General features: G+C 41.5%; 1 protein-coding gene across 4 annotated transcripts in view; it reads right to left on the reverse strand.

The window, feature by feature from the left end:
* Window positions 1-14,296, reverse strand: part of NFATC1 (nuclear factor of activated T cells 1) — a 114,197-nt gene that overhangs the window by 18,942 nt on the left and 80,959 nt on the right. The window contains exons 9-10 of one of the 4 annotated variants that reach the window (XM_053981308.1): window positions 13,272-13,651; window positions 13,036-13,195 (exon numbers count right to left, since the gene is read on the reverse strand). In XM_053981308.1, the coding sequence (XP_053837283.1) occupies window positions 13,133-13,195; window positions 13,272-13,651 (443 nt within the window). In that variant the 3' untranslated portion in view covers window positions 13,036-13,132. Of the gene's footprint in view, window positions 1-12,295; window positions 13,652-14,296 lie in introns of those variants that run through there. The other 3 variants (XM_053981299.1, XM_053981315.1, XM_053981291.1) reach the window with 3 other exon arrangements.

Consider the following 14,296-nt stretch of genomic DNA (forward strand, 5'->3'; position numbering starts at 1 on the left):
TCCATTTGTAGATTTCTTGGCAGGAAATCTGGCATCTCTATCGAAGTCTGCTCACTTTTCATACAATCCTCTGTGCTAAGTGCTTGAATCCAAAATATTCCTTATAATAATAAAGCCTACCCTACAGTTAGTTAATGGTACTGTTATGCAAGGGCAGGCCATGGTTGCAGCAAAGTAGTTCATGGCAGCAGAAGGTGCTCTGTTTTAAGACGGTGATGTTCCCCATGACAAAATTCAGTGGAAGGGAAGGGATTAGAGAGGAGTTTTCTCTTTTACTTTAGTAGATGATTTTTTTTTTTCAGAAGTATCCAAGAGATTTTGGTCTGGAAACACTTAACATTTGTGATGAGACACCATTCAGTCCAGGTGCTTGTCCTGAGATAATATTAAATATAGCTTTGGAAATTTCAGCAGATGTTCCAATTTTTTTCTAGTTCAAAATTTCTTTTGCTAGTATTCTGTCTTTATGTAAATAACTGACTCTAATTGACTCTTTAATACAGTGATAATCTGTTGTGACTCTTCTGTTAATTTACTTGAGAGTCTGTTATTATCTTCCCTTATTTAACACATCCTGTTTTAGAACATCCATTGAAGTTGATGGAAAAAAATTTCATGGCACTTGGATGACATCCTAAACGTAACATGAATGCCATCTTTTGAAAGTTGCAAAGTAAGGGGATTTCCTGTTTTATTCTTCAATTGAATATCCTGAAAGTGAGCTTTTACAAATCCTTAAATGCCTTGTCAAGGTCTGATCACTTCTACTCCTTCTAGCACTACTTTTTCTGGGTAGTTTCCAACTGGGGAAAAGTAAATAGATAATATATTCTTATTTTTCTCATTTTTACTGAATGCCCTGCTACACTCTAAGTCTTAAAACTGATATGAAAATTTCTCACTAAATTCAGGTGATGGGACTATATTTATTCAAAGACTACTTCCCACATGTCCCAGATTGAAAGGCAAGATGTATTCCATTTCATGGGAGTCTCCTGCCTTCCTTGCTCCTGCCTTCCTTAGCAGACACCTGTCTTTCCAAGCCTAGACACCACCCCCTTCATTTTTACCATATTTCTGAGGTTTTTGGTCTCCCTATGGGAGCTTTCTCTCCACCCAGTGACAGCTCTGAAGCCCTTTCCTTGCCTCTTCGAAAACCTGTCTATAGAACATGGAAATAAGCCATGGGGTTATTTGAAGATCCTGCCCTAGGGGAGCTGCTCACCAAACCTTTCCACTTGCAGGCAATGCAGCCATCTCACTGCAGATCAATACAGACAGAAAGGCTCCTCTACCCTCTGTCCTTGGATCTATAAAAGTTTAAGGAGCACAATGTTCATTTCATCATCTCCTCTCATTTTTCTCTGTAGTTAAATTATGTTGGGGCTAGGTGAGGTATTCTTTAGACACACTTTTCCATGGCAGTCAAATCCTGGGCTCTTACTACTCATTTGTACCATTTCACTTTTAGACAAACTCCTCTCTCTCACATCCACACTCATCCTTTCCCCTCTTCTTCCAGAATTCACCTAGGGCTTTTTTTTTTTTTTTTTTTTTAATGTGGATATTATATTTAACCCTCCTCTCATTTCTCTTTTTCTCAGGCCTTCTTCCACTCCAATTACACCATCAGGTAGTTTCACAGCCATACTCGAAGTCTGAAACTTTAAAATGCTTGCTGATGGTACTACAGCTTCATGAGGCAGCTGCTATTTTATTTTCCTTACTAAGTTTCCCAAATGGAGTAAATGTATATACACGTATGTACTTGCCTGTACTTGTCACAAAGGGCCCCATTCCCCCATCCTTTCCAATATGCTGAATCCTTTGCAGCCCCAGCTTTGACTGGGGGTCTTGGAGTCTTGCAACACAGATCTGCCTCTGCCAGCAAGCTCAGACCAATTAAGCTGAGGGCTGCAGCTATCTCTGGAATTGTGAATTAGCTACTAAAATAGCACCAAGAAGCTGCTTTCACACTAGCATGTACTTCTAGCAAACCTCAAACCTTTCCTTGACTTCAGCATTGCTGGTTCCTCTTTAAGGCTTTAGTTTACCATTAAAATGGCATGAAATATCTGGGATAACAGATTGCATAAACATAAGTCTGAACCCTCTAACCCCAAAGGCCATGGTCACCTTTATCTCTACAACTCTGACTATGTGCTGGATAGGGGCAGAAATCAGTAGCTTGTCTGGTAACAATGGAGGTTTGTAGGTTCCTACCAAGTGGTGACAGCTCATCCAAATGTGAGTCTGTGGTTTAAATAGATGGTAGTGTACTTTTCTGGCTTGTAAAGATCCAGCAGATGTTTCCAGAAACAGTGGGAGAATTCCTGGAAAGTTTTTGGAAGCAGCCATTGCCCCTGGGTTTGTCTGCTAATGCAAAAAGCAGAATCTTCTCTCTGTGGATGATGGCACTTTCTGCCCTAAAATCAGCTTTTCTTCTTTTTCTTTTGTAATGAGGTCTTTCCTCATCCTAACATACTCCCTGTGGGGAAGAAAAAACTAAGAAAAAAATGCCTGAGAACTCTTTCAAAGTTACCTAGGAATTCAGGGTCTGGAATAGAACAGCCATCTCCATTTCTGGTGGCCCTTCCAGAGAGATCTTGTGCAGTGTCTGGCTGAGGTACAACTTGCCAAAACTTGGACTCATTACAACACTCTGCAAAAGTGGAATTTGTGTGGCATCAATTCTAGGAACTTCAGGAAGTTTTAGCCTTTGACTGCTGGGACTGTGCAGTGGTTAACAGCTAATAAGTCAGGGAAGCTTTTTCAGAACAAAGAAAACAAAGAGTGCAATTGAAAAAAAAAAAAAAAAAAAGCAGAACCAGTTTCTCTTTTTATATGGCAAGTTCATACAAAATCATGTTAGATTGAGAAGAACATTTGAACTTCCCAGTACTACTGACCCAAAGACATTACTATAAGGAGAAGATGCCTGGAGAAGTTGTTAATGCCTCATGCAGATAGTCTGAGGTGAAAGGCCTCAAGCCAATAGATAAGTACAAATGCAGCCTGGAGCTTGGTGGAACACAGTGATCACAGAGGAAAAAACATAGGTCAACTAATAGCAAAGAGATTGCCAGTCACTTCAGCTTTCCAAAAGAATAACTGGATAGCAAAAGCTCAGATGCCAGCACTAGTTACAATCACAGCTCAGAGGTGAGCAGCAGTATGGAGCAGCAATGGTTCAGGAACTGACTGTGCACAACAGAACCTCCAAGGGATGGGCTTCTCCACCTGACCTCATGTTTCTAAAAGATTTTTTCAACAGGCACCTGCAGGATTTTTAGAAAAATCAGTCAGGAGTACAAGAGACTTAGATCACTCTCACTCACCATAACTACAAAGATGTAAAAGAATTAGAACGTGAAGCCTTATAAATAATTTCAGACACTTTATCTGTGTATGGATTTGCATATGCAGGACAGAAATAAAGGTCAAAATAAATATTCTTCAGTTTGTTATTTTTGGAGGCTTCTCTTGTGACCCAAAATAGCATTTTTTCTACTTCTTAAGTAATCTCTAGAAGATTTTGCTTATGAGGTGGCACTGAAACACATATTTTCCCTGAAGTATTAGGAAAGGAACTGAGTGCTGTTCCCAGGATATCAAAATGGATTTATAATATCTACAGCAATACCTATTCTGCAACCCCAAAGGTACTTTCAAGAGTTATGAAATGGAACAGATCTCCAGCCCTAGCTCCCAGAGAAATCTAACCTCAAAAGCAATCTGGACAGTACAGACATGAAGAATAAAATCTTATCTTCTGCATTCTCTGCAGCAGTATGGCTGCAGAAGAGTGAAAATTAAGTAGAGAGATCATGTTTTAGTTGTGCAAAGACAGGCAAGTGAGGAACATTCTTGCATTTACATGATGCTTAGATAACGAGCTGTAATTACGTAAGGATCAAAGAATTAATCCACTAATTATGGATTTAGATAACCTGTAGCATTGCTTTTTCAGGACTGTCCCAGTGCTCATATTGCAATTTTTGTGTTCAGGAGCAATGTGGTTTGGGAGTTTTGACACACTTGCAGCACTGTCTTGCTCAGCTTTCTGCTATTTGTCTTGCAGTTGGTTTCATGGTGTGCAAAATGTAGAAGACCTAAAAGTGAAGCCTGTAAAGGAGATAGAGGGCTGGTCCAGCTCCCTGGTTTGCTGCCAAACCCAGCCAGGCTGGCCAGTGAGGAATAGGACTGCAGTTTTCCTACTGTATTTCTTACTCACTGATTGTTCCCAGGTATTTTCAATGCCCAGGCTTTGCCGACGTCCTTGGTGACAGAGGAGGAGGGGAACATTTTGAGGGTCTGCTTTTTTTCATAAGCTTCCTCCCAACCTGGTGATAAGCCTGTTGTGGAAGCCTGTGCCCCCTTTGGTTGCAATCAGCATCAGCTCCTCAGAGAGGAGGAAAGACCCAGAGCCAGGTTATCAAGCAGGCTGCTCTCTGCAGCAATGGTCAAGCCACTATCAGGCCCCTGACCCAGTCCCCAGCTGTCCAGCAGACACAGATGAAACAATGAGTGGTGCCGTGAAGAAATCTGCTTGGAAAAACTCCCTCTCTGCCTGTCTATCAGGGAACAGGCTTCCATGAATGCAACTATTATGTGTGCTTTAACTACCAGCCACGCGATTGGTCCTGTTCCCAAGGAACCCAAAGGGAACGGTGTTACTGACTTAAGTGCGAGCAGGGGCAGGCCCTCCACAGCTTGGGGATCCAGCAGCTTGCCAGTGCCTCTCCAAGAGTGCTGTACGTGAAGTCAAGGAGGCTGCTCCCTCTGACATGGATGTGTTTGCTGGGCTGAGCCTCCAGCCCAGCTCTGCAGAGGCGCTGCAGGGGCCCATGCTGTATTCTGCTCCCTTGAGAAGAGGGGCCTGCTACCACAACTTCCCCAGAAATGTTTTGACAGAAGGGGCTCAGGACACGAGAGCACAGAGGCCAAGGCATGAGGCCACACCTGAGCAGCTAATATTGCTCAGCTCAGCAGAAATGATTCAAACAAACAACATATTCCTAAAATAATTTGCGTCGGAACAAAGCTTTCTCATGAAGCTTGTGCTTCTGAAAGCCATGTATTTTCCTTGGCACTGCTCCAGGCTTAAAAGCAGATGTAAATGTTACCGAGGCTCAGATACAGCAACTTCTTCTCTCCCAACTGCCAGGGAAAACTTATGGGAAATAACCACCAAAACCTTAACCATTTGAAATGGCAATGCCAACAGTCATTGATACAGAAATGGAAGAATGAATCGGGCATGTGAGTGAGAAGTGACTTCTTCCAAGCTACTCTCAGCTGGAAAGAGGGGGAGCAATGTGGCTTCAGACAAACACTTAATAACTCCAAATGTTGACATGAAGGTGCATGTGCAGATGCACGTCAACCAAAGGCTGCTTTTTCACCACTGCTTTCTGCAACTTTCCTGTCCCTTGGTCAGCCTCTGTCTCCCTCCACCAGTGTCTGGCAACACTGAATGGGGCTGGAGTCACTAAAGGCTTCTCTGAAGGCACTGGACACTTTCTTGAAAGCCTGAGACTCAAAAACCTCCCTGGAAATATAAGTGCTGACGTTGAAAGAAAGCAAAGTTCCCTACTATATTTCACAGCATACCACAGCTAAGAGGTAGGCAGGTCTGCTTTGTGGGCACTGCACACCTGGGGCTGCAGAAAACCAGGAAAGACACCTAGTCTGGTCATCTGTGCTTTTGGGGGCTTTCTTCTGGCAGGCCTCCTGGGAGACCCAATTCATCAAGCCTGCTAGAAACAGCAAAATGCATTCCCGTGGGTGTGTGGTTTCGTGTAACAGGATCCCCCTCCAACCCAGACGTGCAAGTCCAATGAAGGTCTGACTTGAATGCATAACTTCGGCCCTCCCTTACTCATTGCCTACAACCCAAGCCCCAAATGTTAACGACTCAGCATGTTCTATCACAGTAGCATGTACACTTTCAATCATCATCAGAGACGAGGAGGGTCTAGGCTCAGGCACCATGCCAGGTTAAGTAAAACTTTCCATGAGGAAAGCTATTTGTTTTCTCACAGAGTTGTGAGGCTTGGCCAAGAGGGAGGAAGGGAAAAGCTCACCCAAGCCAAAGGTGTAGACAGTGTTACTGGACTTTACAGACTACTTGCATGTTGTTCTAATGACATTTGGACTACTGGAAATCACTGGGTGAACTCAGGAGTTTTCAAAGGTGTAATTGTGGCAGAAGCAGACTAAACTTAATGCCTTAAGAGCCAATCACTTTAATCATGAAGCTGAGATGTATGAAAAAGGATACATTTCAGCAAAAGAATAATTCTGTCTGCTATGGTTCCTGTTCAAATAAACTATATCACCAAACCACGTGCATTTCCAGAATATAGAGGAGTAAAAAAAGAACATATGGTTTAGACGCAAAAAACTTTCATATATACTGTATAGGAGATATATGGACTTGTCAGACATCTAACAGTTCAACACTGTAAGCAATTCATGGGAATGACATTAGCAATAGCTCATATTACATCCAGGAGTTACAGCTTTTACTGCAAAAGTAATATTTAAAAGAGCCACGTTCAAAATGAAATGGCTGGCAGGACTGCAGCTTTCAGTAACACTTTACCTGTGGTTTTGCCACTTTTACATACTTATTGGGGGCTTAATACTCTCAATTTACCTTTTCAGAGTAAAATACAAGTCGCAATGAGTGCATTCATTGGCACGGTGCTATAAAACTCACAGCTGTGCAAAGACAATTGCAAGAACAAAAGCCTTCTTGTTTTAAAAAAGATGATTATGTGGTTCTGATACTTTCTGCTAGCCACATATCCAAACATCAGATACCTTCATTTATGGCCTGTGTATTTTCATCTTACTATGCAAAGATTTATACATTTGATCAGGAGGGAGACCTTTATGAAAGAATTCATGTGGACAGGAGGAGGCTGAATTAATATACAAAACTTCAGACAGGAGATCTGTCTTTCAGATGCTGTTATTTCAGTTCTGGCTCCTATACAGGACTCAGGACATTCTGGAAAATTTTTTTTCAACAGCATGTGGAACCGTGGCCTCATGGCCAAGCAATGAGAGTGTGCTTCTGATTTCAACAAGGCTGCCACTGCATCTCAAAAGTTGAGATTAGAAACCAGGCCTTCAGTATTCAAGCACTGAGTAATCAAGTACCTTGATTAAAGAATCCTCCAGGATGCTGCTTTGCTTTCAATTACAAACTGCTTTTGTAAAGTTTTGTGCATTAATATAACAAATAGGATTACAGAATGTACAATATAACTTGAAATCTGCTGAGAATATGTCATACAATTTTTCCTGCTGGTACCAATGTGTTTCTCCCTTGCTTTTTCAAAATAGCTTCATTTTCATCTGTAATGAAAACTACATTCTTTGATGTTTCTAAAAGTAGGAAATAATTTCACAAATGAGTGTCATTCTGCTGCAGGTAAAATATCTAATAGCTCGTGGGAATGCCAGTTACAACCTGAAAAATATTTCTTGGTTGTAGGCAGGGCTAGTGTCCTGGGCATTTGGGACGGATGAAGATGAGAGATCTCTGAAGTCAGGTCTTACAATATACGGTTTATTGCAAAGGGTGTGGGTGTGAGGGCCCTGCTTGGAGCTGCAGCTGCAGGGCCCAAGGAGTGGGGGCAGGGAGAGGATTCCATGAGAGCATCTGGTCCCTGGGCAAACCTTATCAGGGACTTCAGAGTGGGCGTGGAATAAGACATGGGTCAATGGGGTTACAGATACCTGATGCTTCAGGGGACGGTTACAGATGTGGGATATACAGACATTTTTGAGGGGTGAGACAGAACATTCCATTTGACCCTTGGATCTGTCTGTAGGTAGAGGGCATCATTTAATCAAAAGGAGGATTGCCTTCAACTGGCTATACTATTGTTTTCTAGTCGTTTAGCAACAAAGGTTTGGTATCTCAAAGCTTATTCTCATTTCAATCTCGCTTATAGTTCCTGTATTTTCCAAATCTTTTGCCAGGCAATCATATTTATAAGGCTTTCCTATTTTATCTTCCCCAACACTTGGCATCATCCATCCTGGTGAAATGAAAGACTTGGAGCTCAGTTCTGTGCTTCACACAGGCTACACTAGGTCCAGGAAAGGGAAATGGGGATGAGGAAGGTGATTTCAAGTCACCTACAGCATCTCCTGTTGTGAGCCTGGCCAGTTCCCAGCTGCCTGGACATCCAGAAAGCTGTGTGAACTTCCACTCTCCTGCCTCTGGCTTCGGCTTTCTCCTACCACTAAGAAAGGCAGTTAAAATTCTGAAAAATTGCCTGAGCTGCCCTAGTCAACAGAAAAAGAAGATTAGTTCAAGAGCAGACTAGCATACCTTTTGATCCAAGTACTAGTTAGATAACTGCAGAGACAAGCACACTCAAAAGATAAAGATCTCAAAGATATGAATTAGGTAAATTTTCACATCTGGTTCAAGGGACCAGGAAGAATTCTCATCAGTTTGTAGCTTCCCAAACTATCCATCTCTTTAGACAATACTAATTCCACTTCATGTCTCAAAGGGCTGTATAGCAGACACATCAATACCTAAATAACATGTATTTTCTTATAAGAAATTACAGCATGGACTTGTACTAAAGAGGTCCCTCAAGCCTGTCTGTCTAATGACTTTTCATGAGCTCCAGCACCCTAGCACCCCACACTCCTCCCAGGTTAAATCTGAAAGGCAAACATCACTTAACCTTCACTGCCTAGGGCAGAAGTGGCACATGCACATGGAGAGACTGTCAGCCCCAGCATCACCTACCAGGGTGCCCCAGTGTCCTGCAGGTATCTGCAAGAGCTCCTGGTGCATAGGACAGGAGACACTCCCTCTCCCCTGCAAAGGACCATGAACTCTCACAGAGGACCAAAACTAGGCATAAATGTCACAATTTCAACTGCTTTTAATCAAATTTTCCTGTGAAAGCAGCAAAGGTAGTCAGCCATAATCTTTGTTAAGAGGCTGAACTCAAAATTATTTGAAACGAGTGCTGGTATCCAAGCCAGATACCTTTCAGTATCAAGAGCATAGCCATAATATATCAGATATCACTTTACAGCATGAGTTTTATATACATTCTATATGTGGAATCACATACTCACATGCTGAAATGGACAGCACATTTAATGAGTAGCCTAGGTGGCTACTGTAGATTTTGATTTAAAGTAAGATTGCCAAGACCAGAACTTACTTGCCAAAATGGAATTCTCTTCATGTGCTGCCTTTATGTTACTTCAGCTACCCACCTTTTACCAAAGCAGAAAAATGTTATATAAAGGATCTCTATTTATATAAATTCATTGACTTTTTTCCATCTATACTTTGCAGTGTAAATGGTCTATATTTGGACATATTCCAGAACTAAAGAAATGAATATTACTTTGAACCAATAAACTGAAACCAAATGATTTCAGTTTATACTGGTCCAAAACTGCTCTATGTATATTAGATATATAAATCAAACCTTCCTAAAGTGATTAACAAGCAACCAAAATTTTATCAGTTAAAATCTGGGAAAATCAATTGGATATTTTATTTTTCTGGCAGTCCCCTAAGTATGTTAGATGTCAATAGCTCCCATTTCTTAAATATTTTTAGATAAAAGTGGAGGTATTAAATAACTAAAAAGATCCTCTGAAGAGATACTTGTTAAAATGAGTGATGCTTTGAGAATTTAATTTTTAATATCATTAAAATATTTCATTAATCAGGGATGAAGAAAAGAGTTTTTATACTCGGAATAGCAGGCAAGGGAAGCAGTTAAGTACACCTGACCTGTCTCTGGTTTTCATATTGTTCACAAGTACTACAGATATTCCACCCACTCCTCCAACAAGAAAAAACACTTAGAGGTGCATATACTAGTAATTAAAAATGGTGATACCTTCAAAAAGCTGCTGTTTTAAAAAAAAGTCAGGTACATGGAAAAACGAGTTACTCCTATCTAGTATGAGCCACTCGCCAAAGCTCATGGTCCCTTGTTCCACTGTTATGGTCAGAGGTGAATGAATGAAACAGTACCAGGCACAAAGGTGCTGCTGCACACGTGCTTTGCCTTTTCCCTGCTGAGCTCAGTGAGCTGCACCTCCTGGGACACCAGGAGCAGTCACTGGTGGTTTCCAGGCATTTACCAGAGTGGCCAAACTGCCCTTTGAGACTATGCGACGGAGCCCAGACGTCACCCTACCGGAACTGACAGGTAAAGGGGATTTTTAACCAAAACAGGATAAGTGTTTAGATAGTTGCTGGGGAGGATAAGATCACATCAGAAATTACTTCAACTCACACTTGCTCTGGCCTATTGGTGGGCTTCTGCCACCCAGAGTGACCCAGTAGCACCCCTTGACTCACAGCACCAGGCTTCTTGCCCTGCTCTCGAGGGCTGGATCCAGCTAGTAGACATGGTTCCATGAGCTGACCCAACAGAAAACTGTGCAGATTTTGCTATTTCAGGCAGGTTAATTTTCCATTATCCTGCTCTGCTGCTCCATAATCAATTGATATGACTTGAAGGAAGTAGCAAGAACATGTGACAGAGCAAGACAGATGAGACTACCTTTTCCATAGGAGCCTGCAGTTCCATCAGATTAAATGTAATGTGAAACCAATATCTGCAGTGCTGGTGAAAACACTGCCTTCACTAAATGCATATAGCATATACCTAAACAGGCTTCCAGCCTGACTCAGAGCTTCATGCTCCTGTGCTACGTGTCTGAGGCATACCAGAGATTTGCATGGTTTGAACAGGGCATCTTGGCCAGCACAAATCCAACAAGAAACACTTCCTCCCTTTAGCCCCTCATTCAGGTACTGAGACAAATATAAAGAGGCTGGTAGTCCACTTCAGATATGCATAGAGTGGCTGACCTTTTCTTCAGGCAGTGAGATAAGGTTTAGATAGGAAAAGGCTGCTTATGTGGGTTGAGCTCCATCAGTGTGATCCCCGAGACAAACCTAAATAATCTTTTAGCCATTTCTGATTGACCCCCTTAGAGGGAACTGGTGGTATTTAATTCATTGAACTACAAAGGCTTGGGCTTCTTCCTATTATATACTGTTACCAGGACTGTTAATGTCTTTCTTGGTCTACAGTTGTTGTGGTCAGCCACTAAAGGATTTTGAAAGCTTGCTGGATGCCAAAGGGAAGTATATCTGGATTTGGCTAGCTGAAAAGATCTTCAAAGTCAACCTCAGGTATCAGTGCAGATGTACATGGTGGCTTCTACAATTAGTTCTGATCATCTGTTAGAGGACTGGTGCGCATGCATGTCCAGAGGGGAGTGATGGAACAGAGATGAGGTTAAAGGTAAACCATTTGCACTTTGTCAGAGAGAATGAGCATTGCTGAAGATACTAAAACCTCTCTCTCAGACCACATGGTAACATAGTTCCTCTGTTCCTCCACAAGAAACCTAAAGCAGACATGGCTGAAGAGTTTCATTCATCCTTCATCCCTGAGACATATTCCCATGTCTCCAGTAGGGACCAGCCAAAGGTAGCTTTCATGCTTCTGTCTGAGAAGAGGCTGCTGGATTTTTGAGAGGTAAGCCAGGAAGGCTGCCTCTTTCTTGCACTTTTCTTCAAAAGACAGCTATACACTACATTTAGATTTATCTAAATTCTCCTCCTTACATATATAAATTCTGTTTTTACTCAAACCCAAAATGCTGGTAAGGCTTTTTTTTTTTTTTTTTGTGTACATTTCTCATTTAGCTTGTTGAAATCATGTTCCTTGCAGCAGAGGTAAGAGATAAAAACGCACTCTGTATGAAGAAAACCTTGTCAAAAAGATGTGTTGTGCAAAACTAGTGACCTTATCTCCTAATTAGGAAGTTCCCTAGACCTCTATCCTGTAACCAGTAACAACTTCTGTGAAGAAAAATAATTTTCCTAGAGTTGAAAAGCAAAGAGCTGCTACTCAGACTCCAGAACATTAATTTGCAATCCTAATTCAGTGAGTAACATGCTGTTTAAAACAGAATGAGAAAATGTCCTTTAAAAAAAAAAAACCCAGTGCAATGAATTGTCCTTAAATTCTCCCTAAAGGACAATAACATTCAGATGTTCCTTGGCACCAATTCGTTTCAATGCAGCCATTTAAGTGGAATTTCTTCTTCAATGAGCATGGTATGTTATATAAAGTTATGTGGCTATTGGAATGAAATTCCCATCCTGCATTAAGGTAAGGGTCCAGAGTACTACTGGGATACTTAGCAGCAAATGCTAAATCGCAGTTCAGTAAGGTCACATAAGCAAATTCCGTATTATCCCTTTTATTACATTCAACAAATAAGTATTTGGGAACTAGGGTCTTACAAGTTTATCACAGCAATTCAACTTTTCAGTGCTGCATGTAGAATATATATACATACAGAATCTTACAAAACTAGAAAAAGGAAAAAAAAGAAAAGAAAAAGCAGCAGCAAGGCCACAATAAAAATGGGAAAAAATGTAGTCTTAAACATCAGATGCAAACAGACTGAAAAGTAATGCTGAAAGATACACCTCCATTTTTAATTTGAACCTTCTCAACTGAAGTAGAGCAGTTTAACATTTAGTTTCAGTGAACAGATTTGCACATCAGACATTTCACTGCATTATGAATGGGACAATGTTAAATATGTTTTCACTGCAGCTCCACAGGTCACTGGCATAGATGTAAGCCAAGAACATACAGTTAAGATTATTACAACATAGCTATTGGTCATGCAGCTAGAGCTCTATGCTAACTAACAACATTTAATGCTTAGATAATGCAGTTTCATTACTGCAAATGAAATTAAAGGGCCTTTTCCTGTATAAAGACAATCCAAGTAAAGTCCACACCTTTCCACCAGGCTATTAATGGAACTTTTTTCCACAAGGATTCAAAAGAAGGGGGCTTAAGGAAACTCATTGATAGAGCAACATGGTGAACACAAACCTGTGCCGTGGAAGACTTACCATCATCCAGGTACATCTGGTCCAATTCCTCAGGTTCTCGCTTGATCATTACAGGAATAGGGGCCAAATTATGATTACTTTCCTCATGCAACTCTGGCAATGACAGTGGTTGGGTTGTTGGAGACTCATTTCTGTGAACCTTCGGCAGTTGCTGCTGCTGTTGACCCATTATGGATGAGTGAGTTGGACTGCAGGACTGCAAATAGGTTGGCTCTTGGGTAACAGATGGAACTGGAGAAGAGGGACTGTTGGGATAGAGTGTTTGTTGATAACCAAGGGGACAGCTACTGCTCAGATGTTGACTCACCTGCGGCTGCAGCATGACGTGAGATGATTGCTCGGGGGGGCTTGGGTGCACAACTATAGACCTTGGCACTTCCTGTATGGTAGGGACACCTCCAGCGGGCTGCTGAAGTCCGAGGTGACTGTGGCCCGGGTTGGGGATGCACTTGTAAGGAGATGACGAAAGGTCGTGCAGCTTGGGGCTTGCATTGGGTGAAGGTGACATCACAGCGTTTCTCTGCTGACAGGAGGCAAAGCTGGCCACGAGGCACGAACCAGGATCAGTGGGCATCATGATCTGCTGACTGTAGTATGGTTTAGAGAGAGGGCTTAAGTCTTGGTTCATTGGTCCACAGGTTTGAGTAGGCTCATAGTCATCTGTGGGTTCTGTTTTTATAATTGGAACTGTTAAAAGAAAAAGGGTTTTAAATAAACATGAGTTGCGTATTGGTATGACCAAGTTGGCTTGTGGCTAGGATACCCTTTGCAAAACAAACAACGTTGTGAATAAGACTCTGTGTGTCTTTTGCCTAGTTCTCCCACCCTATAAAAAAAGAATGAATGAGTCATCAGCACAAGAAAGTCACAGCTGGTTCTAATATTGAAAAGGACTATTTTCTTTGGACTCTCCTCCAGCACTAATGTGCTATAAAAATCTATTTGCAAATAGCTGTGCTTCAGTGGAAGCTTTGGACCCAAGGGCTCCATGGATTTGTAGTAATCAAGGCAAGAATTTTAACTTGGATAGACTACTGCATTTCTACAGCTACCGATGGCCCATTTGATAAATGTCTGTACATGCAGTAAACTGGAGCATAATAAGGTAGAGATGGGGCTTTTAGAGTTCAATGAAAATAAGGTTGCAAAGATACATGACAAAGTGCTACGTACAAGAAGTTTTCAATTATGAGGATATTTTTGAAAGAGTAGGATCTGATTTGTTTAGTTTTTTACATAATTGCATTTGATTTTTGCTAATAACAGCTCCTAACAAATGTTAGTCAGTCTCTGGCTACCAAGAAAAACTGATTCCTGTTTTAGACCTCTGCT

The sequence above is a fragment of the Vidua macroura genome, chromosome 1 (assembly GCF_024509145.1).
Source record: "Vidua macroura isolate BioBank_ID:100142 chromosome 1, ASM2450914v1, whole genome shotgun sequence".
Taxonomy (NCBI): domain Eukaryota; kingdom Metazoa; phylum Chordata; class Aves; order Passeriformes; family Viduidae; genus Vidua; species Vidua macroura.